The 27,164-nt window shown below is 40.1% G+C and overlaps 1 protein-coding gene across 5 annotated transcripts in view; it reads right to left on the bottom strand.

Annotated features, from left to right (window-relative positions):
- Positions 1-27,164, bottom strand: part of LOC109086708 (immunoglobulin-like domain-containing receptor 2) — a 42,103-nt gene that overhangs the window by 7,065 nt on the left and 7,874 nt on the right. Inside the window, exons 1-6 of one of the 5 annotated variants that reach the window (XR_006159298.1) lie at positions 14,631-14,907; positions 9,278-9,610; positions 6,370-6,489; positions 3,392-3,448; positions 1,039-1,185; positions 794-955 (exon numbers count right to left, since the gene is read on the bottom strand). Coding sequence is in view for 4 of the 5 variants with exons in the window: in XM_042754274.1 (XP_042610208.1) it covers positions 794-955; positions 1,039-1,185; positions 3,392-3,448; positions 6,370-6,489; positions 9,278-9,610; positions 14,631-14,733 (922 nt within the window). In the remaining variant the exon portion in view is untranslated. Of the gene's footprint in view, positions 1-793; positions 956-1,038; positions 1,186-3,391; positions 3,449-6,369; positions 6,490-9,277; positions 9,611-14,630; positions 14,908-27,164 lie in introns of those variants that run through there. The other 4 variants (XM_042754274.1, XM_042754166.1, XM_042754313.1 and 1 more) reach the window with 4 other exon arrangements.

Below are 27,164 nucleotides of genomic sequence, written 5' to 3'. Positions count from 1 at the left end.
AGGGATACTCCATCCCAAAATGAAAATTTTGTCATTATTACTTACCCCCCATGTCGTTCCAAACCCGTAAAAGCTTTGTTCATCTTCGGTACACAATTTAAGATATTCTGGATGAAAACAGGGAGGCTTGAGACTGTCCCATAGACTGCCAAATAAATAACAGTGTCCAGGTCCAGGAAAGTATGAAAAGCATCGTCAGAATAGTCCATCTCCCATCAGTGATTCAACCGTAATGTTATGAAGCAACGAGAATACATTTTTTACATTAGGAAAACAAAAATAACGACTTTATTCAACAATTCCTCTCCTCTGATGATGCTTTTCATACTTTCCTGGACCTTGTCACTGTTATTTATTTGCCAGTTTATGGGCATTTCATCCAAAATATCTTAAATTGTGTTCCGAAGACGAACAAAGCTTTTACGGGTTTGGAACGACATGGGGGTAAGTGAATAATGACAATTTTCATTTTGGGATGGAGTATCCCTTTAAATCCTCTCTGAAAACTCACTTTTTTGGACTTGCTTATCTGTGATTTGAACTTGATCTGTGATGTAAACTATCTAAACAACATGCATGAGTCTGTCTGTAGATGTTTCAAATGCACTTTAGATGTTTGAACCCATTTTAAATTCTTAAAAATTACTCTAAAATACTGGGGTGGTAAAAATATTTAATAATGTGTCAGTAAACCATGTTGTGGTTTTTGAGCATCTAACACTATCGGAACAGGACAGCAGCTCAGTAAACACCAGTAAACAGGTTTATTCCAGTTTCACTACAGTACACTCACCTGAGCCATTGTTTTCCAGTGATGGTGCAGTGGAAAGGTTCGGGTCAATGAGGGAAGGCGGAGCAATAGGCACCATGGTGGGCATACCAGGTATGTAGTATGGAGGGAACATGGGCACTGGTGTGGGAGGGGTTGACTTGATCCCCTTTCCTGCTTCATATACTATTTAAGAGAGATAGAGTCAGACTACAGTCATGTCAGCAGAGCATGTTGGTGGCATGATGGCATGTGTTTGCAGGACTCACGGTGTCGAGGACAGCAGCAGGTATCTGGGCAGCAGCAGCATCTCACGTAACAGCAGCATGAATGAGGGCAACACTGACACCAGCAAACACCCACCAGCAGAATGACGAGGATACTGCCCACGACCACGGCGCCCACAAACACCCACTCTACCAGAGAGAACACAGCAAGGTCAGCATTATTATGACAATTGCGACTCAGTGAGTGTGTAAGCAGGACAGACACACAAGCACAGTAACGCACATACATATTCACACTGATAGCTAAAGATCCATACAACGCGTTCTGACAGTCAGTTTGAAATCCTGTCCGATATAGTGTAAAATCTAGTGTGTATGCTCACAAAAGCTGAATTTAACATCAATGCTAATCATGGAATATATATATATATAATATAATATATATATATATATATATATATATATATATATATATATATATATATATATATATACACACACACTCACTGGCCACTTTATTAGGTACACCTGTTCAATTGCTTGGTAACACTAATTGCTAATCAGTCAATCACATGGCAGCAACTCAATGCATTTAGGCATCTAGATGTGGTGAAGACGACTTGCTGAAGTTCAAACCGAGCATCAGAATAGGGAAAAAAGGGGATTTAAGTGACTTTGATTGTGGAATGGTTGTTGGTGCCAGACGGGCTGGTCTGAGTATTTCGAAAACTGCTGATCTAATGGGATTTTCACGCACAACCATTTCTATGGTTTACAGAGAATGGTCCAAAAAAGAGAAAATATTCAGTGAGAGGCAGTTGTGTGGACGAAATGCCTTGTTGATGTCAGAGGTCAGAGGAGAATGGGCAGACTGGTTAGAGATTATAGAAAGGCAACAGTAACTCAAATAACCACTTGTTACAACCAAGGTATGCAGAATATCATCTCTGAACGCACAACACGTCCAACCCTGAAGCAGATGGACTACAGCAGCAGAAGACCACACCGGGTGCCGCTCCTGTCAGCTAAGAACAGGAAACGGAGGCTACAATTCACATAGGCACACCAAAGTTAGACAACAGAAGATTGGAAAAACGTTGCCTGGTCTGATGAGTCTCGATTTCTGCTGCGACATTCAGATGGTAGGGTCAGAAGTTGGCGTAAAGAACATGAGAGCATGGATCCACCCTGCCTTGTTTTAACGGTTCAGGCTGGTGGTGTTGGTGTAATGGTGTGGGGGATAGTTTCTTGGCACACTTTGGGCCCCTTAGTACCAACTGATCATTGTTTAAACGCCACCGCATACCTGAGTATTGTTGCTGACCATGTCCATCCCTTTATGACTACAGTGTACACATCTTCTGATGGCTACTTCCAGCAGTATAATGCATCATGTCACAAAGCTCAAATCATCTCAGACTGGTTTCTTGAACATGACAATGCGTTCTCTTTACTCAAATGGCGTCCACAGCTACCAGATCTCAATCCAATAGAGCAGCTTTGGGATGTGATGGAATGGGAGATTCGCATCATAGATGTGCAGCCGATAAATCTGCAGCAACTGCATGATGCTATCATGTCAATATGGACCAAAATGTCTGAGGAATGTTTCAAACACCTTGTGAATCTATGCCACGAAGAATTAAGGCAGTTCTGAAGGCAAAAGGGGGTCCAACCTGATACTAGCAAGGTGTACCTAATAAAGTGGCAAGTGAGTGAGTGTTTTTATATATATATATATATATATATATATATATATATATATATATATATATATATATATATATATATATATATATATATATATATATGGATATATGGATGATGGTTTTTATACTGTAAAAGTTGTATTTTCTATCCCCTTCCCCTAACCCTCGCTAAAACTACTGCCTTTTGTAAATTTTATTTTAAAACACAGTTTAATGTCTTTTAAGCCACACACACACACTCCCACTCCTTCCTTAACTCTTAACACTGAGTCCAACCCACTGCACAATTTCACGCAACATCTTACAGCAAACATGTGACTGAACGTCAAACCCAACAACATCAAAGATGAGATGGCTGCATCTGCAGGCTTAATGTACTTTGGCCAGCAAAACTTGGCTCTGTTGTTTTTACTATTTATATGTACCCGATTAAACCCTTACAATGATTTAAAGTAATGCAGTCCGGTTGACTCAGTCATGAAATCATCAATGAGCTGAATTATATCAGTTAATTTAGATGTTATCACATGAGACAGAACATCTGTTACAGTGATCCATCTGCGTGTTTAATTGGTGTTTGTTACTTTGATCATCTGGAAATGACATCAGAGGGGAATAAAAGTATTAGAAATAGGGAGCGAGGCAGATCGGACAGAAAACAGACTGGTATGTTTGAAAGCTCATACCTGGAACAATCTCCACATTAAACCCAGGCAGAAGATCATCAGCCAAACCTGTCTGACCTGAAGACAGACAGACAGACAGACAGAGAGACAGACAGATCGAGGTAAAGCAGAGTGACAGCTGGTGACTGAGCAGAGAATCATGCTGCAGATAGATAGTTCATGCAGTTAGAGAGAAGATCTGATGAAGTATGCCTGAACAGAGCGAGCGGCCTGTTTAAAACATGAATGATTGTGATATGAAATATTTATACTGAAATTTGATTTTCACATTTTTAGTCTCTGTGATCCTCTGGTCTGAAGATGTGGCTCGTGTGTCTCATTCTATGTGCATATGTGGGTTTTTTAGTTGTTTACTGGTCCAGCAGGTAAAAATAGTTTGCCAGAATAACTTAAAGTAGCAGCACTCTTTCCAACAGCACACATAATCTGAGCATTGGTAACAGTTTATGAGCAATAAGAATAGTGATATTGGCCTTAACTGATCATTGCTGTCACATAAGTAAAAGCAACATGTTTTCTAATATCCACACATACTTAGAGCTTCACTGAATCCTTCCAGACACTCATTCTGAGGAATCAAATCACCTGCTCACAGATCAGTTCTGTCATTTACTATTTATCTGCTCAGTGCCTTTATTTGAATTCAGTTCTTTCCACTCGACACACATTACTGTTCCGTTTCATATCCATATCCATTACATCTTGTTCTACTTTGCTACAGGGATTCTGAGAGTAACTGCAGGAGGAGCTTCATTGAGGAGGTGTTTGTATAAACAACTACATGGAGAGAGTCTGTAGAATCATCAAAGCCAAATGACTTTCTCATGTTTGATCTTAGCGGTCAGTGAACAGAGTCAAAGAAAGTACCAAGCATACAGTAAGCAACATCACACGCTTCTAACAGCCAGACAAAGAATCATATGAGACACAATGTTCTGAAGGGAAGTTGAGTTTTAGTTGAAGCTTTAGTTTGTTGCTTCATTTTCTTCACTTTATTAAAATGATTAATCCTTTAAAAAGCCAAAATTCTTTCCTTTAGCTACAGATGACTCCAAAAAGAAAAAAAAATAGCTTGTGATTTTCCTCTCAACCTGTCAAAAACAGGTTACTTTATCATTCATTCACTCCATAGTACTGTATTATTCATTCCATTCTGCACTCCTGCGCCAACATTGAATTGCTTAGATGTTCAGTCAACTACTACTGTAATCTAAACACACTCGTGGGCAAACAGGAAAGGAGCTCCTGTGCCACTCAGGGGCTTAAACCGCATTCCTTTTGGAATTCTGTCTGCTTCCAGGATCTGTCACTGAAGCTGCACTGCCACACTCACTGCTGAATCGGTTTCATTCATGCAGGTTGCTGTTCGCCAAGACTCAGGACTGATCTCTGGCTTGTTGAAGATGTTTGTCAGGTGTGAGATGTTGAGAATATGCATTATTTTGACAATTCAGCACATCTAAACTACATAATATGAAAATATATATAATTGGCATTACTTTAAAAACAAGATATTATTTACATAGTTAAGTATTTATCGTTGTACTTTATTTAATTAATGCACAGCATTAGGGTAATTAGAATGAGAAAACTGAAGTGCTTGACTGTTATGAACAATGTCAACATCAGTCATCTTTCACTGCTGCTTTTCTTGACAGACATCACTCATTTCAATCCAGTTTACTTCTGAAAGACTTCGAGGCAGTTCGACAGTTTGATTATGTCAGAAATGCTGTGAAAATTCTGCCTGTAGCAAATTACTGGGACAAACTCCTGCCCTTAAAAAAAGGGTAAATTACTTAATCCCTGGTGTGTTCTTTATTTGATTCCTGTACACTGCACGTCTCCATTCAGATCTGTACAATGAGTCTTTACGTCACACTGCACAGCTGGACACTGAAAGCCTCACTGTTTCCATGGCAGCACATCTAGCACCGGATGATCCTGCTCTTTGTGTGGTCGGCTGCAATATATTGTGAATAAACATCATTTTGTACATTATCCCCCCATTAGCCCTCTGCAACCGCCAGTTAAGATTTGTATGTGTTCTGCTTGGAAACATGCAAAACCTGCTAAATAAAGTATATTCCTTGAGCAGTGAGTACTGTTCTTTATCAATTAATTTTATACTTATTTAATGTTTATTATAATTTATAATATTTAGTCTGACCTCCCAAGGTGGATGAACAACATGTTCTGAATGTTAAACACACTATATGTATGACAATATCTTCTAAAATGGGCTAAATTGTCCAGGCAAATCTCTAGTATGAACTAAACTCAGCTCCAGCTTTCCAGCTTCTAAACATCTACGCAGCCACTCTAAAAAGAGTATAACCCACACAGAACAGTGAACGGATGGTTCATGAACCGGCATAAATCAGGAATGCATTTCAGTTGTTCATATGTTAAGTCAGAGCTTTTCATATCGCTCCATATTTCACATTGTAAGAGACAGAGGTGTGCGCGGATCCCTCTCATTCCAATGCCAAAATAAAGCCATTTGAGGGAAGCTCAGAGACTCCAAATAGACTGTAGATATCAAAGCCATTTCAGATCATCAGGAGCATTTTATGATCAAGACTGTCAAACATAATGAAATACTGATTATTACTAATACTGCTGATCTCTAAAGGCAGACACACGAATAAAACATTTTCACCATCAGTGGTTGATTCTAAACACATGCTGATAGCATCTGTCTGCATGCATGATTTTGATCAGCACAAACCCCGCAGAAGATTTTATTGGTCAACTCAATCACACAGTCAACAATCAGGAAAAGTTCAGGATGCTACACCAAGGTTAAGGCAGGTTACAGTTAGCATTTGTTTCAGTGTTGTGTAGGTAATCAGCACGGCTACAGGACAGGGTTTATTTTAACTGGTTGAAGGAGAAAATCTCATGTCATGCCCAGTGTCCGGTCACTCATTTCCTGTTGTGAGTGCGTGTGTTTCCTGTGAGTGTTGTGCGCTCACCCAACACAAGCAGCTCCACATGTGCTTCATTCTTTCCCTCCAGATCATCAGAAATCACCACCTTACAGTAGTAAACACCACTGTCGCCCCACTGCAGCTCACCGATGCGCAGGTCAGCCTCTGAGAGAAAGACAGACAATAGGTTGGTCCAGAGTTAACAAAGACTTAAACATTTCACATGTTCACATGATAGGTGTATCTAAATTACTGACCCTGACTGTTAAATTATATCCAATAACTAACATAACGAAAACGTAAAGCTGGTGACACAATAAACTAGAAAAAAATGGTCTTTACATAAATAACAGAAATTTGAGAGGTGATGATTAACAAGAAGCTCATCCCACCACTACAATAACGACATTTAGATCAAACACGCTTTTTAATGTGCATGAATTGTACTGTGTCAGAGGAAGGAGGGATATCATCATTCCTGCAGCCGCTGGAGTGAGTAAACAGACTAATTTCAGGAACAGGAAAGAGTCGGTACAATGAGCAGCACTTCCTGTGAGGAGGGAGAGACAAACAGCCATCCAACAGAGCCACATTAGATCAACGGTCACTAAACTTAAGCTCAGCTCAGGCGCTTCATGGGTAATGGGGTTTGGTTGTGTTTTTATGGCCGTCTCTGTGTGTATCACTGCACAATCATTGCATTTATTTGCATGTTAATATAGGCTCTCACTCAAACAGCAGAGTGTAACGCTAGCAATTGCAAGATCATGGGTTTGAATCCAGTAAAAATCATCAGATGCTTTGTGCCAGTGCAAACGCAGCCTAAGCATCTGCTAAATCTGTACAGTTTCAAATTTAAAGGGGTCCTATTATGCTTTTTCACTTTTTCAACTTTAGTTAGTCTGTAATGTTGCTGTTTGAGCATAAAAAAGATCTGCGAAGTTACAAAGATCAAAGTCCAATTCAAAAGGAGATATTTTATTTAACAGAAATCACTTTTCAAAAACTACAACGAACGACTCGTTTGGACTACAACGCATATTTTCCGGGATTTGTGATATCACAAATATCAACAAATAGGATGAGACCTGGTTGAGCTGCATTAGAAAAGGCAATGAGTGTTAGTGTCGGAGACATGCTAGCTTTCCCAAGGCAGACGAACTTAGAGTGGTTACAATCATCCGTTTAAATTGTGTTTTTACACTGAAGCTTGCAGGTGGCTATGGTAAGGGGCATGACATTTCCCAACCAGGCGCCGAGTGGTGCCAATCACAACACACACTGGCCCAGCTAACCAATCACAGCACATTTCGTATTTAAGAAGGCGGGCCTTCATTTGATACAGGAACTATGCGAGCCATTCATGCCAGACTGGGGAGAGAGGTGATGTAATAATGTAAAATATGTGAAAAATAATGTGCTTTTCGAAAAACCTAGTATGACAGCCTGTTCTAGTACACCCCCAAAACAAAATCAAGACTTTGTAAAAGAGCATAATAGGACCCCTTTAAATGCACTGTGTTTGTTGTTGAGCATAGAATGAATTCACAGTAATATTATCATTCTGTTCTCAAGTTGGTTTAAACACAAGCCGGTTTTGAATGTCAGAGTGAGTGGAGAGATCCCTCCTACTTCTGACATCAGCCTGCTGTTCCCAAGATGCCTCAGACACAAATCCAGAAAGCCTGAGTCTGGTCTGTACCCAAATTTAAGACATCTTTAAATCATAATTAAGACTTCCTTGTACAATTTAAGACTTTTTTTTTCTTAAATTTGATACAAGTAAATTTAAGACTTTTTAAGGACCCGCGGAAACTCTGTATATATAAATATATTACTTGTTTTTCATGGATGTATTTTACAACAATACAAAGAGCAATGTGTAGGCCTACCAGATTTAGTCCTACACTTATTCTTTTTTTATTTGTTACCCACTAAATAATGTATTTTTTTTCACTAAAAGTTAAGGATTTTATAAAATTATTTTTCACTCATGATTTTTCTACAGAATTATCCATTATCCTAGTTTATAATAGTATTTTTGTCATAGATAATAATAATATAGATTTTTTGTTTGTTATTTTTCTTTATAATGAAGCTGTCTATATTAAGTAGATTGTGTGTAACATATAAAAGAGCAGGGCTCGCAAAATTTCAAAATCCCTGGTAGCCCTTAGGGCAGGCATTCTTGAGGTTTTGGTAGCCTAAAATTAATTTAACTAGCCCGAATAAAAAAAGACATTGGCTGAACTTTACTGTGGACAAATCAGCATGATCAGCAAAAAACTAGTAAAAGAATCAATATCCTGCATTCAATGAGCTTTTCAATGGTCAAACTTACACATTTACTGCTTACTAACCTTTACAAGCTTAATTCAGCCAAAAAAAAAATTTACATTCTGTCATCATTTACGCTCCCTCATGCCATTCAAACATGTATGACTTCTTTCTTAAGTGGAATTCAAAAGGAGATGTTTAGCAGAATGTTCATGCTGCTCTGTATCATAAATTTAAAGCACACAATAAAAAGGCCAAAAATAGCTCAGTTAGAGCATCATAACAGTCGTCCATACACTCATGCAATATTTTACAAGTTTTCTGAGGTCATATGATGCTTTGCGTGAGGAACAGATTCAAATTTAAGTCATTATTATTTTTTTTATTTTTTTTCATTTGCATGTATGAGGAGACACACAAGTGCTATTGACTGATGTAAAACACATGCTGATGTGCCATAATTCAACTGTTCTGCAATCTGTTCCTTAAACAAATCATCAGTCCTGTTATGATACAATCAAGGAGCATCATGGAGCTCAGCAGCCCCAGTACTCATCATGAACATTTTGTGCACCACAGAAGACAGAAACTCAAGCAGGTTTGGATCAACATGGCGGGGAGTAAATGCTAATGGCTAAGCACCTCACATATGCACACTGAAATCACAGCAACTCACTGTTGATGATGGAAATGTCCCGTCCCTTGTAATATTCAGCGAGGGTGATGGATGATCCATGTCCAGATGCCACAATGCGCACTGTCCGCCCGCTGTCCCCGCAGTCCAGGTGAACAGAAGAGCCGAGCTCAGAGCCGTGGACAGCCAGCGTGTCGGGGAAGCGGAAGACATCGCGGCTGCGATCACGGCAGTATGACTTGTACCACCACTGGATGACTGGAGTCTGAGAAGAGACGCTGGTATAATGACATGGCAGAACCACTGACTGGAAAAGCATCGCAAAGCGCCGCTCGTCACGAACTGAGACCTGCACGGCCTCACACCATGTCACCGCTGAGACCAGACCAGACAAGACAGAGAGAAAAACAAGATGATTGTGACTGATAGATAATGAGTGGAAAAAAAAACATAACATAAAGAAATAATCGCATAATATATGCTAACATTAAAAAAATTTCTTTGATCATAAATAAACCATAAAAACAGTGAGGCATGGAGTGTGTGTTTCTGTCTGCTGTAAGAGGCTCTTTAACTCCATACACACTGTCATTATCATCATTACTGAGAGTGGCTGATTCAGCACAGAGTGTATGTGAGTATGTGTGTGTGTGTGAGTGTGCCCTGGTATTCCCTACGTTATGGGAGGATCAAATGTCCCCACAAGTACAGTACTTCTAGTAAATTTTGACATTGTGGGGACATTGTTTTGGTCCCCATGAGGAAAACACTTTTTATAAACCATACAGAATTAAGTTTTTTGAAAATCTAAAAATGCATGTTTTGTGTGAGGGGTAGGTTTAGGGATAGGGTTAGTGTAAGGGGATAAAAATACAGTTTGTACAGTATAAAAACCATTACGTCTACGGAGAGCCCCCTTAAAAGATGGAAACCAGTGTGTTTGTGTAAGTTTGGTAAACCCACCCGCTCATTAGGTCTGATGGCACACCCGTTCGTTTCATATCCCAATACAAATAAGAAAGGGTGCTAATATACGCTCATGCTCAAGGTGGGCTGTGACCATGATCTTAAACTTTAGCTTCATAGTGAAATCTCAGTTAACCAGACAGTGATTAATTTTTTATGAATTGTTAAAATATTGGTGTCTGAGAAACTGTAAGCCTGGATACTGTTTTTACAAAAGTTTTTAAAAGACTAACTTAAACGTGTGCTATAAATAAATAAAAATGCTCATAAACGGCTGTTGAGTTTTTTCAATTAAAATAAGTGGAGGCTTGAACAGGAAACAGTATTCAATAAGACACAACTTAACAAGTTGATTTAGAAACCAACAGTTGTTAGACTTCAGTTAGTCAACGTGAAATACCATTCTCAACCTATTTTAGTTCAATAATGTGATGTAATTCTTAGGGAATTCAGTGAGAATAAATGTTGCTTTATCAATTCATCACAGAAATTACATGTGTTCAAATAAACACATTCTAATGCCACAACATGGCTTTTAGGTTGGAAACAATAAACGCTGTTTGTTTTGGAAAATTACAGTATGTTTTTCGTTAGATTCAATTTTAGGTAAACTATTTATGTTATTGATGCTATTGATCCCTGTGGTGTAGAGCAGAAGCACAGAATCCTGGAAGAATGATCAAGCAGACACAGAGCCAGTGTACTACCATAACATTCTCAAGTGTATTAAAGAAGAAGGTTTATATTTATACAAGGTAGATTCATGCAACTAGGGGAACACACACAGACACACACTTTAAAGGGGTCATATGATGCGATTTCAATTTTTCCTTTCTCTTTGGAGTGTTACAAGCTCTTGGTGCATAAAGAAGATCTGTAAAGTTGCAAAGACTAAAGTCTCAAACCCAAAGAGATATTCTTTATAAAAGTTAAGAGTCAACCACGCCTACCTAAACAGCTCATTCTAACACGCCCCCGCATGTCTACGTTACAATGTTGGAAGAATTGAATAACAAGCTCAAATATTCACACAAATAAAGAAGGCGTAACTTTTATTCTACCTGTTGCTGTCGGCGCCATGTTGTGGAGACGCTGTGTGTTTCGTTGTGAAAGCGAAACTAATTTGTTTGGCCTTCCAAAAAAGGACACAACGAGAAATCAGTGATTAAGTTGTTTTTACAACACTGTTCCAGAACAGTTCAAACCAAATATTCAGTGTGCAGCACATTTTATGGAGGACTGTTTCCTGATCCTTGGAGAGAAGACTATGCAATGCTGGCTGTTCTGACTCACAGTGTGTAAGTACATTTACATATGTCAAGGTTTTGCCACTGATGATTCAAGAGCAGTGCTTGATTTTTGTTGTTTTTTTCGATCAGAAATGCAGATACGATTTTGTTTACGCGGCGCGTAAGTCATTATAACACATAATTATGTCCCCACTGGATGCAACAAATGGCTCGCTTGTAATGGGTTTTATTTTTTTTTCTTGTAGCGCCAGTGTTCTGACTGGGACATGCATCACAGTATAGACAAATCCGGCGAAACACGGAAGTACAGCAGCGCCGCCATTACTGTGTGCCTTGCTGCTAAGGAAGTAGCAGAAGTAGCGTTAGTCCCGTAGGCGGCTGTAGCAGATTATAGCTGTATGAAAAGTTATTTTTATTTAGTTTTTTTAGTACGTATGCTGTCCAGTGATGCCGAGAAGAGTGTGTTGTGTGGTTGGGCTGTTTTAACAACAGCACAAAACTACAGGCATGGAATAAACCCGTTTGTGAACTCCACGAAACCTTTGTTGCACATTGACTGCCCATGTTTACGGCCATATGGATTACACAGAGTTCTTTACTATTAGCTAGAGATGATCAGTTCAGGTGCCGCTAGGGATCTGTCGCGTCACGTTTACAAGCACCAAAACGGTATTCATTGTTTGAATTTCATAATAAAATTGACAGAATCTGAGAGCTGAGATTGTCGGTCTCCCTGTCCTCTTTGCTTCGCGATTTTTCTGTGCTTGAGAAAATGGATGTGTGGCGTGAGAGCATGTGAAAAGCGTCAGTTGCGTGTGTCTCACATTTTATTGCATTTGTATTAGTTTGAAGAGTAAAAAAAAAAATCTGTGGATCTTAACGCAATTACAATCGGCAAGTCGGTCGGACAAAAAGGGGAAAAAAATAATTAATTGAGTCAGTCCTAAATTGACAGGGTCAGTCAGTTATGGCAAACAAGAATATTTATAAGGATGGCCTAATAGTTATTTGAAACTTGTGAAGCTTGTGAACATATTAACAACACAGCTAGTAATGACAGCGTTCGGTTTTATTGTTGTCATCAATTAATACACTTCTTAATTACAATACATTACATATTTATACATTATTACATTATGTTGTCAATGAATTACCTTTATCAGTAAGTTTTTGGCCACTGCCTGACATCATCTACCCAATTTTCCCCTTTCACCATACATTTTCTTTAATGAACAGGATCCGCTTTCATTGAAATGTCATTAGAGGGCACCGGCAAGTGTCACACCGTCACACTTCGCAGGTACGCAGTAATGGCGGCAGGCAAGATGGCGGCGCCCATAGAGTTTGCGGCGGATTTGTGTATACTAAGGGGCATAACATTTCCATCACATGCTTGAGGTATTTGGCCAATCACAAAGCACTGGATAGCTGGCCAATCATAGCACACCTTGCTTTTCAGACTAATAAGTTCTGTAAAAAAAACGACGCGTTTCAGAAGGCGGGGCATAGAGAAGAAACAATAATGTACAGTATGTGAAAAATAATGGGTTTTTTGAACCTTAAAATACATAAACACATTTCATTACTCCAAATACACAAAATAATGTTCTTTTTAGCAACATCATATGACCCCTTTAAAGAATATGACAATGATGAACCAAACACAAGTTTTGAGCAGTGTAGAATAGCGCTTGTTGTTTGTCGTTTCTCCAATCATAAATGCAGACATGGTTTTATGTTTACGCAGCGAGATACGCAACACAACGCGTAAAAAGACAGTATAAGTCATGATCAGTAATTATGCCCCCACCGGATGCAATAAATGCCTGTTTTGTAATGTGTTTTATTGGTTTGGTCTCGTCACGCCGAGAGACGGAATCACAGTATGGTAAGGGGTGTAACATTTCTGTCACACGCTTGAGGTATTCAGCCAATCACAACGCAGTGGATAGCTGGCCAATCAGTGTACACATTGCTTTTCAGAACGATGAGCTTTGTAAAAATCTACATGTTTCAGAGAAGTGGGGCATAGAGGAGCAACAATAATGTACATTATGTGGAAAAGAATGTGGTAATAAAGTGTCTCCTCTGAACTTCTGAATATCTGCTATCAATCTAGTCGGTCAACACAAGAGCTCTTCTCAGATTGTGGTGGGTTTATAAAGTAACACACCCAGAAACAGCTGGTTTAAATATTTAAGATTCAGACAAACAGATAGACAGACAGAGAGCAGCAGGCAAGGAGTGTTCACTGGTAAGGGAGTAGGAGATCATGTGTTTGATAAGAAAGGTCTTTAGATGTCTGTGGATTTTTACTTCAGAGGCTTGTAAACCACTAAAAACTGTGAATCAAATTAAATTGCTATTAATGTGTTCTGTAACAAAATACAGATTATACTGATCAAGTCATAGTCATGATACATTTTTTTGTATTTAAATCTATCTATCTATTTGTCTGCTGTGGAGTCTTACAAGTCATGTGATGAAAAAACACGCAAGGAAAGACGGATACAAATTTCTCACAGTAAATCTAGCGAATGCAGCGTATAAGAACTGAGCTGGCAACTGAAAAGTTTGGTACAAATTTCATTGTATCTCACTAGCAGAGCTGCAGTGTATTTGCAGTGTAGATAAGGGTTAAAGAAGCTGTGCTCTTGATTATAGAGGGTTTGGTTAGACATCATTACATTACATCATTACAGAAATTAAGGTCAGAAACACAGTGAGGTGTAACTGCTCTGTAAGCAGTTTTAGACCGATACCATGGTAATCAACAACTGCTGTAACATCTTTAACTATTTCAGATACTTAAGATGATCATTTAATATTGATATGTCAGACAGTGAACGCAGCTGTAAGTTAATATTCATCTCCTGTATTTCGCTCTATATTAAACGCGCTCAACATCATCATGCAGTGACCAACTAATAAACCAAAAACCTTGAAACGAACGTGAATCACATGAAGTGAAATTGCTGATAAAGATCACACGTCACATCTACTGTTAATACAACTGCTAAACGCGGATTTACTGATACTAAATTACGTTAGTCGTTAACAAAGAATCCTGAATCAAAGTTGGTTAAGTTTCTAGACCGCAATGACGGATGTGAACAGCTAAAAGAGTGAAAACAAGCTGCTACTGTTCAACTTCTCCAAACTCTCAGAAAGTGACGCACCTGTGAATGCCACGAGTGAAATCCAGCATCTGATGAGAGAAATCACTTTAAACCGCTCCGTTTTGTGAGCCATCGCAAAATCTCTGCCGTGTTTTTCCTTCATGTTCTGTCCGTTTGTTCTGCGTCTCGTGAGTAACGGGTCTGAGGAACAGGAGGCGCGCGCCGCCCTCTGCGCGATCACGCTTTACCGACAACAACACAAACATTACTCACATTCATTTGTTCTATTTTATAACTCTGTTCTCTCGAAATACTGGTAAGAAATACATATAAATATAAACAATAAATCTCTATAAGAAATTTTCAAACAATCACAAAACGTACTTCTCGTTTTCTTGTCACATCAACGGCTTTTTTTCAAACAGCAAACCGGTTAAAATGTTAACAATAGTCATGTTTGTCTAAAGCATTAAGTTTGATAGCTATTACACGTATCAATAATGATTTCGCCCTCTAGTGTTTCCATCAGTGTAGCAGCTCAAGTAAGTGTCTTAAACAATGAGTGTCAAATTTTTCTAGAGGTGTATTTATTACTGAACCCTTTCTAAAATTATTTATTGATTCATTAAGCGATCCATTAACTTGTTCGGTGTCGCATCATAGCTGTGTGCGCGGAGTCGGCTTGGGGGAAAACAGTCCTTTCCTCCTCATTGGAAAAGCATGGTGTTGACTCAGAATGGCCTACATAAAATCATTTCTGCCGCTCATCAAAGCAACATACGCATAAAAACATGGTTATTGGTTACTAGTTAAAGCATGGCAAAAACAACGTTTGTTACACTAACCTTAGTTTAACCATAGTTTAACCATGGTATTTGTGGTAAAACTGTGGTTATAGGCTATAATTGGTAATAAAAACGACAAAAAAAAAAAATAATAATAATAATAATAAAGTAATACCATTGCTTATTTTCGTAAGGGATTGTGTATAATAATATGAAATAAATGTTTTAATAGATTATGACATTTAGTCATTTAGCAGAGACTTTTGACATCAAAAAATATCAAGGAGTCAGATTTAATTGATTGTGATGTGAAGGAGGGTTACTGTAAGCCGTGCAGGGGGACAGGACTAATGACAGATCATTACAGGGTAAGTAGTGTAACCATCTGTGCTACCCGTTCAGTGCTACCTTTGGTAGTCCGTCTGTTCATCAGCCATGTACATCTTCAGATAGAGGTACAGAACGCCACAAAGCAACTTTTCGACACTGCACCAAGCAAAAATCAAACGAAATCTTCACAAAACGTAAAGATCAAGCGCCTAACAAGGTCTCTGCACGTTAATTCGAATTTTTTGTTTTCCCCCACGGCATAAACAGTTATTATGTTTTTGTGGGCGTTCCCACCAATGCCAAACAAGTCAATTTATCTTGAATTCTGTTCTTTAATTCTTATATGGTATTTTTTAACTACCTATTGAACGCAATATTCACACATCATCCACAACCCAAGTATTATAGGAGTAACGTCCGTTAAAGTACACATAAAATCATAATTGACTATATTTACTTTATTAGCACACATTGCTATTTTTGTGGTGAACAATTCATCTGTGCAAGTCAATCCACAAAAAAAAATTGTTTGCCTTCGTAATCTTTAATACAAATCTGTGAATGCTCCTCCCCTCTAAAACGACGTACCTTCTGTGATGACGTCAGTCTGACCTAAGGCATGAGCATAAGCATGCCCCTCTGGTGGCGGGGGGGTCCAAGATGGTGCCTTGTTAAGTCAAAGTTTTCAGAGTTCCTGACCAAACTTTACATATTAAGAAAGTATAGCTGGATTAACGTTTTTTTTTTTCGTTACATTTGCTGGATCATACTTTAGTACATTCAATTAAGAGCATAAATATGCCATTTGACAAACGCAAAGAGCCATCAGACACTATCGACATCATGGATGTCCACGATTATGCTTCACCTGCTGTAAACGAGCTAGATCTCTGCGCGACTTCACTCCCTGTGACTCCTAGCAAGCCACCTGCTCATAAAAAAGGTAAATCTTCAAGTCCAAACGAGCAGGCCGACTCTGCCATAATTTCTATACTCTCCTCGTGGATCAATACTCAGTCTGACGCCCTTGAAGGAATGATTAGCACCAATGCTCTGAAGATAAAAGGGCTAAAGAAAAGACTTTGTGTGTGCCGAAGTGCAAGATCTAAAAACTAATGTGAAAGATGTAGATTCCAGGCTTAAAGATCAAGAACGTCTCACGAGCACCTGGGAAACATGCACTTCTGATCTAGAGACATATTCTCGCAGGTTGAATTTGAGATTGTTTGGAGTGCCTGAGACTTTCAAAGAAGATATCAGATCAAATCTGCAGTGAGACTTATCCCGAGGCCAAGAGCAAGTACCCTGATGTTGTTGACACTGTGCATCGGTTAGGGAGGAGAAGTGACAACACAAAACCTCGCGCCGTTATCATGCAGTTCTCCTCACGGGTTATCCGCGATGCCTTGTGGAAAGCTGTTAAGAAGTTGTGGGAAGTCGTGGCCTAATGGTTAGAGAGTCGGACTCCCAATCGAAGGGTTGTGAGTTCGAGTCTCGGGCCGGCAGGAATTGTGGGTGGGGGGAGTGCATGTACAGTTCTCTCTCCACCTTCAATACCATGACTTAGGTGCCCTTGAGCAAGGCATCGAACCCCCAACTGCTCCCCGGGCGCCGCAGCATAAAATGGCTGCCCACTGCTCCGGGTGTGTGTTCACAGTGTGTGTGTGTGTTCACTGCTCTGTGTGTGTGCACTTCGGATGGGTTAAATGCAGAGCACAAATTCTGAGTATGGGTCACCATACTTGGCTGAATGTCACGTCACTTTCACTTTCAGAAGTCCCAGTTTCTCAAAGACAACAACCTGCGCTTCGCAGGATCTGACTTCGCTGGACCAAGAGAGACGGAAGAGCTTGTGGCCGAGAGTGAGAGGCGAGGGCTGCTGGAAAAATTGGCTATTATGTCGGAGCATGTGCGTTCATTGAAGGTGTGGAGATTACTTTGTAAGTTCCATCATGACGATCGTGTACTCTTTTGTAAGATGATGACTGTTAACTGTCACTATGCCGTTTGAGCTATTGTCGTATTACAGCTGGACCTTTAAATTGGTCAGTTAAGCTCTGTTCATCTCAGCACTCTTCTCACCTATCAGTCAGTTTTGACTTTTTGCCTTTGTTTTGAATCGTGTTAACAGCTGTTCATTGCGGTTCGTTTATCAATGTCAATATTGTTCATTTCTTTTAATGCCAGGGGTCTAAGAAACAATGTGAAGCGCAAAGCCCTCTTTTTGTTTGTTAAAAACCATGGATCAGACTTTTGCTTTTTTCAGGAAACCCATTCCACAAGGGCGATGTTAAATTTTGGAGGTCCCAGTGGGGCAGTGATCTATGGATGTCGCATGGCACAGAGCGATCAGCAGGTGTCACCATTTTAAAAAATAAGTTTGCTGGTGAAATTCTACACGTTGACAGTGATCCAAAGGGTCATTTTCTCTTATTAGTGTTTTCACTTGGTCAGACCATCTCAGTGTTATTAAATGTTGGGTACAATTCTTCTACAGAAAATACCACTTTAATGGACAATATCAGTGAAAATATACAAAACTGGCTAAATAAATACCCCAATGCTGTTCTTATTTTAGGTGGCGATTTCAATATGGTTTTAAATAGTGATTTAGATAGATTTCCCCCTAGAGCTGCTTCTATAAGTCCAATTATGAATAATTTCATGTTGCGTTTTTGTGTTGTTGATATATGGAGAGAAATGTATCCACAGCAGAGACTCTATATGTGGAGCAGCAAGGACCGAGATGCTACACCTTTTACAGATCACAGTGCAATCTCTCTTAGTCTTTGTCTTTCTGCATCCCTTGATTTCAGCTCATCTCCTTCTTATTGGAAATTGAACAATTCTCTTCTCCATTTTGAAGATGTTAAGAAGAATATTACATTATTGATTGAGCAGTACTGGAGAAGAACTTTAGTGTTAGATTCATACTGTAGCCAGTGGGAGCTGTTGAAGTTTGAAATGAGTAAATACTTTAGAAAATTCGGTAGTAATTTAGCTAAACTTAAGCGAGCAGAAGAAAATAAGGTGGTGTCTAAAATTGCTATACTTTCTTCTAAACCCCCAGAGTTGTTTTCTGAATCTGATAAGCTTGAGTATTGCTGACCTGCAGTCTAAATTAGATGAAATGTACACTTATAGGGCACAGGGTGCTTATATTAAATCTAGACAAAAATGGCTGGAGGAGGGAGAATGTAACACAGCCTTTTTTTTTCAGATTAGAAAAGAATTGCTTCACTAATTGAAACTCTTAATATTGAGGGGACAGTCACTAATAATCCTCAGGCAATTGCACATTTCTGTGCTAAATTTTACAGTAATCTGTATAAAAAAAAACATTTTCAGAAGAGGCAGCCCATACTTTTCTGGAGTCTGTTAAAGATTGTAAGACTTAAAAACAATAAATCTCCCGGAACGGACGGGCTTACCTCAGAGTTTTATGAACAGTTCTCTAAAGAATTGTCTCCTTTTTTACTTAAGGTTTTTCAAGAAAGCATACAGAATGAGGCTCTCCCCCCGACTCTCACTCAAGGCTTAATTACTTTAATTCCAAAACCTAAAACAGATTTACTCTTAATTGACAATTGGCGTCCCGTTTCTCTGCTTAACAATGATTATAAAATTTTAGCTATTATGTTTGCTAAAACATTCAAATATGTATTGGGTTCTGTTATAGATGAGACACAATCTGTTTTTTTTTTTTTAACAAAAGACACATTGTTAACAATATAAGGTTGATTCTTGATTTATTAGATTATTCAGACTTGATTCAGGAGGACAGCTTCATTCTTTTCTTAGATTTCTATAAGGCTTTCGATTCTTTAGAGCACCAATTTATTATTACTTCATTAGATAAATTTGGTTTTGGGGATATGTTTTGCAGAGTAATTAAAACCCTTTACAATAATGTAAGTGATTTGATTAAATTAAAGAATGGCACTTCATCAAGGTTTAGTTTATCCAGAGGAGTGAGACAAGGTTGTCCCCTTTCTCCCTATTTATTTCTTTTTTGTGTGCAGCTACTGTCAACATTTGTATGTGAAAGTGCTATTCAGGGCATTCGTTTAGCTGATTGAGAAATATTTATTAGTCAATTAGCAGATGTCACCACCTTATTTTTGAGAGATGCTTCCCAAATCCCTATAGCAATTAATTATATAAAACTGTTCTCTGAAGCTTCGGGTCTTAATCTAAACATAAGTAAATGTGAATTAATGTCTATTAAAGATTGTACAGCACTCACTATTTATAATATTCCAGTTAAATCTGAAATTACATATTTAGGCATTATGATAACTAAAAATCAAGATAAAAGATGTACCTTGAATTTTGACCTGGTTATAATAAGCCCAAAGAAGATTCAGTGCATAGTTGCAGAGAGACTTGACCTTGAGAGGGAGAATACTGCTTGCTAAAGTGGAGGGCATCTCCAGGCTTACATACTCTGCACTCTCTCTATATGTGGACAACAAAATGTGTAAATCAGTTGATAAAATCCTGTTTAATTTTGTTTGGAAAAACAAAATCCATTATGTTAAGAAGTCTGTATTAATGAACACATATGAGTATGGTGGGTTGAATTTTCTTGATTTCTCTTCTTTGAACAACACAAAAACTGTCTAATCCAAACTCAATCTGGAATTTTATCCCCAATTACTACTTTTCCAAATTAGGTGGTCTCCCTTTCCTATTGATCTGTAATGATAATATTGCTAGAATCCCTTACAATTTATCTAAATTTCAAAAACAGGCATTACTTGCATGGTCAATAATCTTTAAGCACAATTTCTCCCCCATCGGTACTTCATTTGGAACAATCAAGACATTGTATACAAGAGAAAATCTTTGTTTTTTTAGTAATTGGTTTGAGAAAAACATTCTGATTGTTTCCCAGTCATTTAACTCAGAAGGTCTTCTTTTAAGTTACAAAGAATTTTTATGTAAATTTAAATTTCCAGTAACTCCCAAAGAATTCTCCATTGTCATGGACGCTATTCCTAAAGGAACTGTTATGCTTTTAAGGGACTCTGTTAGATCATCCAGAATTTTATCTATTTCTTTAGACCCATTTGAAATCCCAGTAGGTAAACTATGCTTTTTGTCACCTTCATCACATAACTATAAGATTTGATCACTTTTTCAAAATGAGCTTGTACAAACCTGATTACAAAAAAGTTGGGACACTGTAAAAATTGTGAGTAAAAAAGGAATGGAATAATTTACAAATCTCATAAACTTATATTTTATTCACAATAGAATATAGATAACATATCAAATGTTGAAAGTGAGACATTTTGAAATGTCATGCCAAATGCTCATTTTGGATTTCATGAGAGCTACACATTCCAAAAATTGGAATGGTAGCAATAAGAGGCCGGAAAAGTTAAATGTACATTTAAGGAACAGCTGGAGGACCAATTTGCAACTTATTAGGTCAATTGGCAACATGGTTGGGTTTAAAAAGAGCCTCTCAGAGTGGCAGTGTCTCTCAGAAGATGGGCAGAGGGTCACCAATTCCCCCAAAAATAGTGGAGCAATATCAGAAAGGAGTTTAGAAGTTATCATCATCTACAGTGCATAATATCATCCAAAGATTCAGAGGATCTGGAACAATCTCTGTGCATTAGGGTCAAGGCTGGAAAACCATACTGGATGCCCGTGATCTTCGGGCCCTTAGACGGCACTGCATCACATACAGGAATGCTACTGTAATGGAAATCACAACATGGGCTCAGGAACACTTCCAGAAAACATTGTTGGTAAACACAATCCACCGTGCCATTCGCCATTGCCGGCTAAAACTCTATAGGTCAAACAAGAAGCTATATCTAAACATGATCCAGAAACACAGGCGTTTTCTCTGGGCCAAGGCTCATTTAAAATGGACTGTGGCAAAGTGGAAAACTGTTCTGTGGTCAGACAAATCAAATTTTGAAGTTCTTTTTGGAAAACTGGGACGCCATGTCATCGGGACTAAAAAGGACAAGGACAACCCAAGTTGTTATCAGCGCTCAGTTCAGAAGCCTGCATCTCTGATGGTATGGGGTTGCATGAGTGCATGTGGCATGGGCAGCTTACACATCTGGAAAGGCACCATCAATGCTGAAAGGTATATCCAAGTTCTAGAACAACATATGCTCCCATCCAGACATAGTCTCTTTCAGGGAAGACCTTGCATTTTCCAACATGACAATGCCAGATCACATACTGCATCAATTACAACATCATGGCTGCGTAGAAGAAGGATCCGGGTACTGAAATGGCCAGCCTGCAGTCCAGATCTTTCACTCATAGAAAACATTTGGCGCATCATAAAGAGGAAGATGTGACAAAGAAGACCTAAGACAGTTTAGCAACTAGAAGCCTGTATTAGACAAGAATGGGACAACATTCCTATTCCTAAACTTGAGCAACTTGTATAGTAAGTATTTGGAGGTTTGCAGACTGTTATAAAAAGAAAAGGGGATGCCACACAGTGGTAAACATGGCCGTGTCCCAACTTTTTTGAGATGTGTTGATGCCATGAAATTTAAAATCAACTTATTTTTCCCTTAAAATTATACATTTTCTCAGTTTAAACATTTGAAATGTCATCTAGGTTGTATTCTGAATAAAATATTGAAATTTGAAACTTCCACATCATTGCATTCTGTTTTTATTCACAATTTGTACAGTGTCCTCAACTCCATATGTGATGTCTTATTGGAAGAATGTGATTGATCATATTGACTGGAAAAAAGTATGGACTCTGTCTTCAAAATATAGAATAACTAACAAGGTTAGAGAAATCTCATTCAAATTGTTATACAGTTTTTACCCAGCTAAAGTATTTTTGAAAAGGTTTAAATCAGACATAGACACAAGCTGTTATTTTTGTGGTGACCCTAATGAAACTGATATGCATATCTTTTGGGATTGTCCTCACACACAGCTATTTTGGATTGAATTCTCTAATGTTATCAATCGCAGTGTGTTCCAGGGTTTCTCTCTGCTTTTTAAGTATGTACTGTTTGGCTTCTTTATATACAAAAAAAAATTAATGAATATTTTATTATTAACATATTATTACTTCTTGCAAAATTTCATATTCACCACAGTAAATTCACTCGTCAAAATCCTTTATATATTGTTTTTGAAAAAGAGGTTCAACAGTATATCCAAACTATTTAATCTTCCAAGAATCTCAAAGCTTTTAAAACAATTAATTTATTTAATATTTTTAATTTATTTTGTTAAAGCTTTTGTTTTGTATTATTTATTTACTGTTGCATATGTCTATAAATGGTGCTTTGCATGTAATGTCACCTCTTTGCACATAATGTTGGTATTATCTGTATTTGTATCTTGGCATTAATAAAAAAAAAAAAAGCATGCCCCTCAAACTGTCAATGCCCCGTGAGCGTTGACAGCGCGTGGAGGAAAAAACACGCCCTCTGCTTTCCTCATTCAATATTCCATTTCTCTCGGAAGTATGTCAAAATACGGAAATAAAATCGGTCGCAAACTTCCGGTTCACACGGACTTTAAACTAAACAATGAGCAAAAGGGTCGCTCTATGAATGCAATAACAATGAGGTGACATCAATACTCACCCTTAAACCATCGACCATTTAAAGAAAACTGAAGTTTAGAAAAGTGTAAAAACCAACAAACTACTTTCAGCATATCCCCAGCTAACTGTAACAAACAGACTCAATGCAGAGGGTTAGTTGAATGAAGTGGTTTATTGAGACAGGTAATTTGAACACCAGTATTCTTCTTACAGAGCGGGGGGTGACCAGGGCTGCTGAACAGTTGCACACACCTCAGTTGATGCTGGAGATGGAGACTTGGAGGATAAGTTCACTGGAGTATCACAGGAGTCACTAGGAGTGGAGGAGATTATCGCTGGAGAAGAGGTAAGTAAAGAGGTAAGTTAATGGAGTCAATGCAGGTAACTATGACAGAGGAAAGTTCCGCTGTGTAGCCACGAGATCGGACAACTTGCTGACTGTGGTGTGTGCTTTTATGTGGTGGTGAATTGATGACTGAATTGTGAACAGGTGCTGGTGATTAATACTCAGGTGAGGGAGTGTGCTGTGAGTGGCTGAGTGATGAGCCTGACCGACTTGTGACAGTACCCCCTCCTCCAGGGCCCGCTTCTGAGGGCCGAACACCCCGACGACGTGGTGGTCTCCCTCTGCCCCGAGGAGCTGGATGGTCCGGGTGTGATGTATGGAATTCCTCTAGGAGTGTGGGAACAAGAATGTCGTCTCTAGGGACCCAGGAATGTTCTTCAGGGCCATAACCTTCACAGTCGACGAGGTATTCCAGTCTGCCACCACGCCGCCGGGATTCCAGAATCTCCTTGACCTTGTAGACGGATCCTTCTTCCAGAAGCAGTGGGAGAGGGGGTTCCTCTGTCTAGTCAGTCTCTGTGGAGACAGGAGGGGGAAAAGGTTTTAATAGTGAGACATGGAAAGTGGGGTGAATTTTGGATGGTAACCGAGTATGCACTGGAATGGTGTAAGGCCCGTGGATGGTTGGCGAAAAGAGTTCTGGGCGTACTCGGCCCAGCCCAGGAACTGGTTCCAGGAGTCCTGGTGGCCATGGCAGGAGGTCCTGAGGAAGCGGCCTACTTCCTGTATCTTCCGCTCAGTTTGACCATTGGATTGTGGGTCATATCCAGAGGAGAGGCTTACAGTCACACCTAGGAGTGAGAAAAAGGACTTCCATACTCGGGATATGAACTGGGGTCCATGGTCCGACACGATGTCCTCGGGGAGGCCAAATTGGTGAAAGACCCAGTTAAATAACAGCTCCGCGGTCTCTAGGGTGGTGGGTAGACCCTGTAGGGGAATGAGGCGGCAGAATTTAGAGAATCTATCAACAATGACCAGGATACAGGTGTTACCATCCGAGGGGGGCAGGTCCGTAATAAAGTCCACTCCTAGGTGTGACCAAGGACGGTTTGGAATGGGTAGTGGGTGTACCTTGCCGACTAGAATATGACGGGGACTCTTAGAAATGGCACATTCTGTGCAACCCCAGATAAATCTCCTGACGTCTCCTGCCATATTGGGCCACCAGAAGCGGTCTTTCAGCAGCTTGAGAGTTGCGTCAGCCCCAGGGTGGCCAGTGCCTAGGGAGGTATGGTTGGTATGAATGAGCGGGGTGTGTTGTGTCCGTGGAACATACCTGAGTCCAGGGGGACAGCCCGGCGGAGCAGTAAGAGGGACTTCGGTAGCGACTGGCAGGGAGGTCCACTGGATCGGACTGGAAATGAGTTGAGCAGGTATTATGGTCTCTGGCTCATCCACACTTTCCTCTGAAGTATGGATTTGGGATAATGCATCAGCTTTGACGTTTCGAGGACCAGGTCTATAGGAGATGGTGAAATGGAATCTTGTAAAGAATAAAGCCCATCTAGCTTGGCAGGGGTTTAGGTGTTTTGCTTCTCTGAGATATTGTACATTTTTGTGATCTGTTAAAACGTAAATGGATGAGCCGCTCTCTCGAGCCAGTGTCGCCATTCGTCCAATGCCAGTTTAAATCGCTAGTAGCTCCCGGTTTCCGATGTTGTAATTTCTCTCCGCCGGGCTGAGCTTCTGGGAGAAGAAGGCACATGGATGGAGTCGAGGAAGGGTCCCCTGCCGCTGAGAGAGGACTTCTCCCACTCCAGTGGTTGAGGCATCCACTTCTACCTCGAAAGGGAGCTCTGGGTCGGGGTGAACTAGGAGGGGAGCACTTGTGAAGGCTCGTTTGAGGGTGGCGAAGGCTTCAGTGGCAGCTGGAGTCCAGGACAGAGACTTGGGATTATTGCAGAGGAGGTCGGTGATGGGACTGGTCATTGAACTGTAGTTTTTAATGAACCAGTGGTAGAAATTGGCAAAGCCTAGGAAGCGTTGGAGTTCTTTTATGGAGGATGGTAGTGGCCAGGAAGTGATAGCTTCAATCTTCCCCTCATCCATGTGGATCCCTGTGCTGTCAATAACATATCCCAGGAAATTTACTGAGGACTGGTGGAAGGTGCATTTCTCAACTTTGAGAAAGAGTTGGAATTGCTGTAACCGGGCTAGGACAGTTCGGACATGTTGGCGATGTTCGGCCAGGCTCCGGGAGTAGATCAGGATGTCATCGATGTATACTATGATGAAGTGGTTGAGATACTCCCGGAGCACTGCATGCATTAAGTCCTGAAAGACTGAAGGGGCGTTGACTAGGCCATACGGCATCACCCAATATTCGTAGTGGCCAGTAGGGGTCACAAATGCCGTCTTCCATTCATCTCCTTTTCGGATACGGATGAGATTATATGCACTACGAAGATCTAGTTTGGAGAATATTGTGGCTCCCCGAAGTTGTTCAAGGGCTGCTGGGATGAGGGGAAGAGGATACCGGAACTTGACTGTGATTTGGTTTAAGGCTCGATAATCAATACAAGGCTATGTCCTTCTTTGCCACGAAGAAAAAGCTTGAAGCGGCAGGGGATGTGGATGGAATGATTTAACCCTGTTTGAGAGCCTCTTCTATGTACTCCTCCATGGCCTTCTGTTCCGGTAAGGAGAGAGGATAGATTTTTCCACAAGGCACTGGCTCACCCGGAATCAGATCAATTGCGCAACCCCAGGGGCGGTGAGGAGGCAGTTGTGAGGCTTTGTGAGGGCAGAACACGACACGAAATTCTTGATAGCAGGAGGGAATATCCATGGATCAATTCTCCAAGCGACTCTCGATGGAGGTAGTGTTAAGGGGCAGGACCTCTGAAGGTCTTTTCGGTGGAGATGGCCGATTGGGGAAGCAAGATTGAAAACACTGGTCAACCCACCGGAGGACTTCGCCTGACGACCAGGAGATGATCAGATTATGTTGCACCAACCAGGGACGACCCAGAATGACATCTGCTGTAGAGCCCTCGAGAACCAGGAAACTGATGGGTTCAGTATGTAACAGGCCTAGAGTCAGTTGTACCGGACCCACACTATACCGGACATGCCACCGATTTAATGGTCTTCCTGTAATGGTGACTACTTGGTAGATGGTTTCTGTAGCGGTGGTTGGTAATTGGAGCTGGCAGAAGAGGTCCCCCAAGATGAAGTTCCCGGATGACCCAGAGTCAAGGAGGGCGGTAACTGGAAGAGTGACGTGGGCAGCAGTAAGCTGGACGTGGAGGACAAAGGGGACAGACCATGATGAATAAATCTTTCAAGACCATGTGAATCATCGTATGCGGCCAGCTGGAGGAGGAGCTTGGGTTCCAGGCCTTGACTAAATGCAGTGAGGAGAGATGCCTCATTCCAGCCACTGGCCACAGCAAGGGTTCTGAACTGTAGGGAATACTGATGTATGGTCATTCTGCCCTGTTTAAGATTATAGAGTTGCTCACCAGTCGACGAGTTGCCCTCAGTAGTGCCAAATACCTCCCGGAAGTGTGCGATGAAATTTTCCATCGACTGGGTTGCCGGACCAGCTTGCGTCCATATTGTCTCTGCCCATC

This window comes from Cyprinus carpio, chromosome A1 (assembly GCF_018340385.1).
Source record: "Cyprinus carpio isolate SPL01 chromosome A1, ASM1834038v1, whole genome shotgun sequence".
Taxonomy (NCBI): Eukaryota; Metazoa; Chordata; class Actinopteri; order Cypriniformes; family Cyprinidae; genus Cyprinus; species Cyprinus carpio.
The sequence above is the reverse complement of the archived record's forward strand: the minus strand, read 5'-3'. Positions and strand labels throughout refer to the sequence as shown.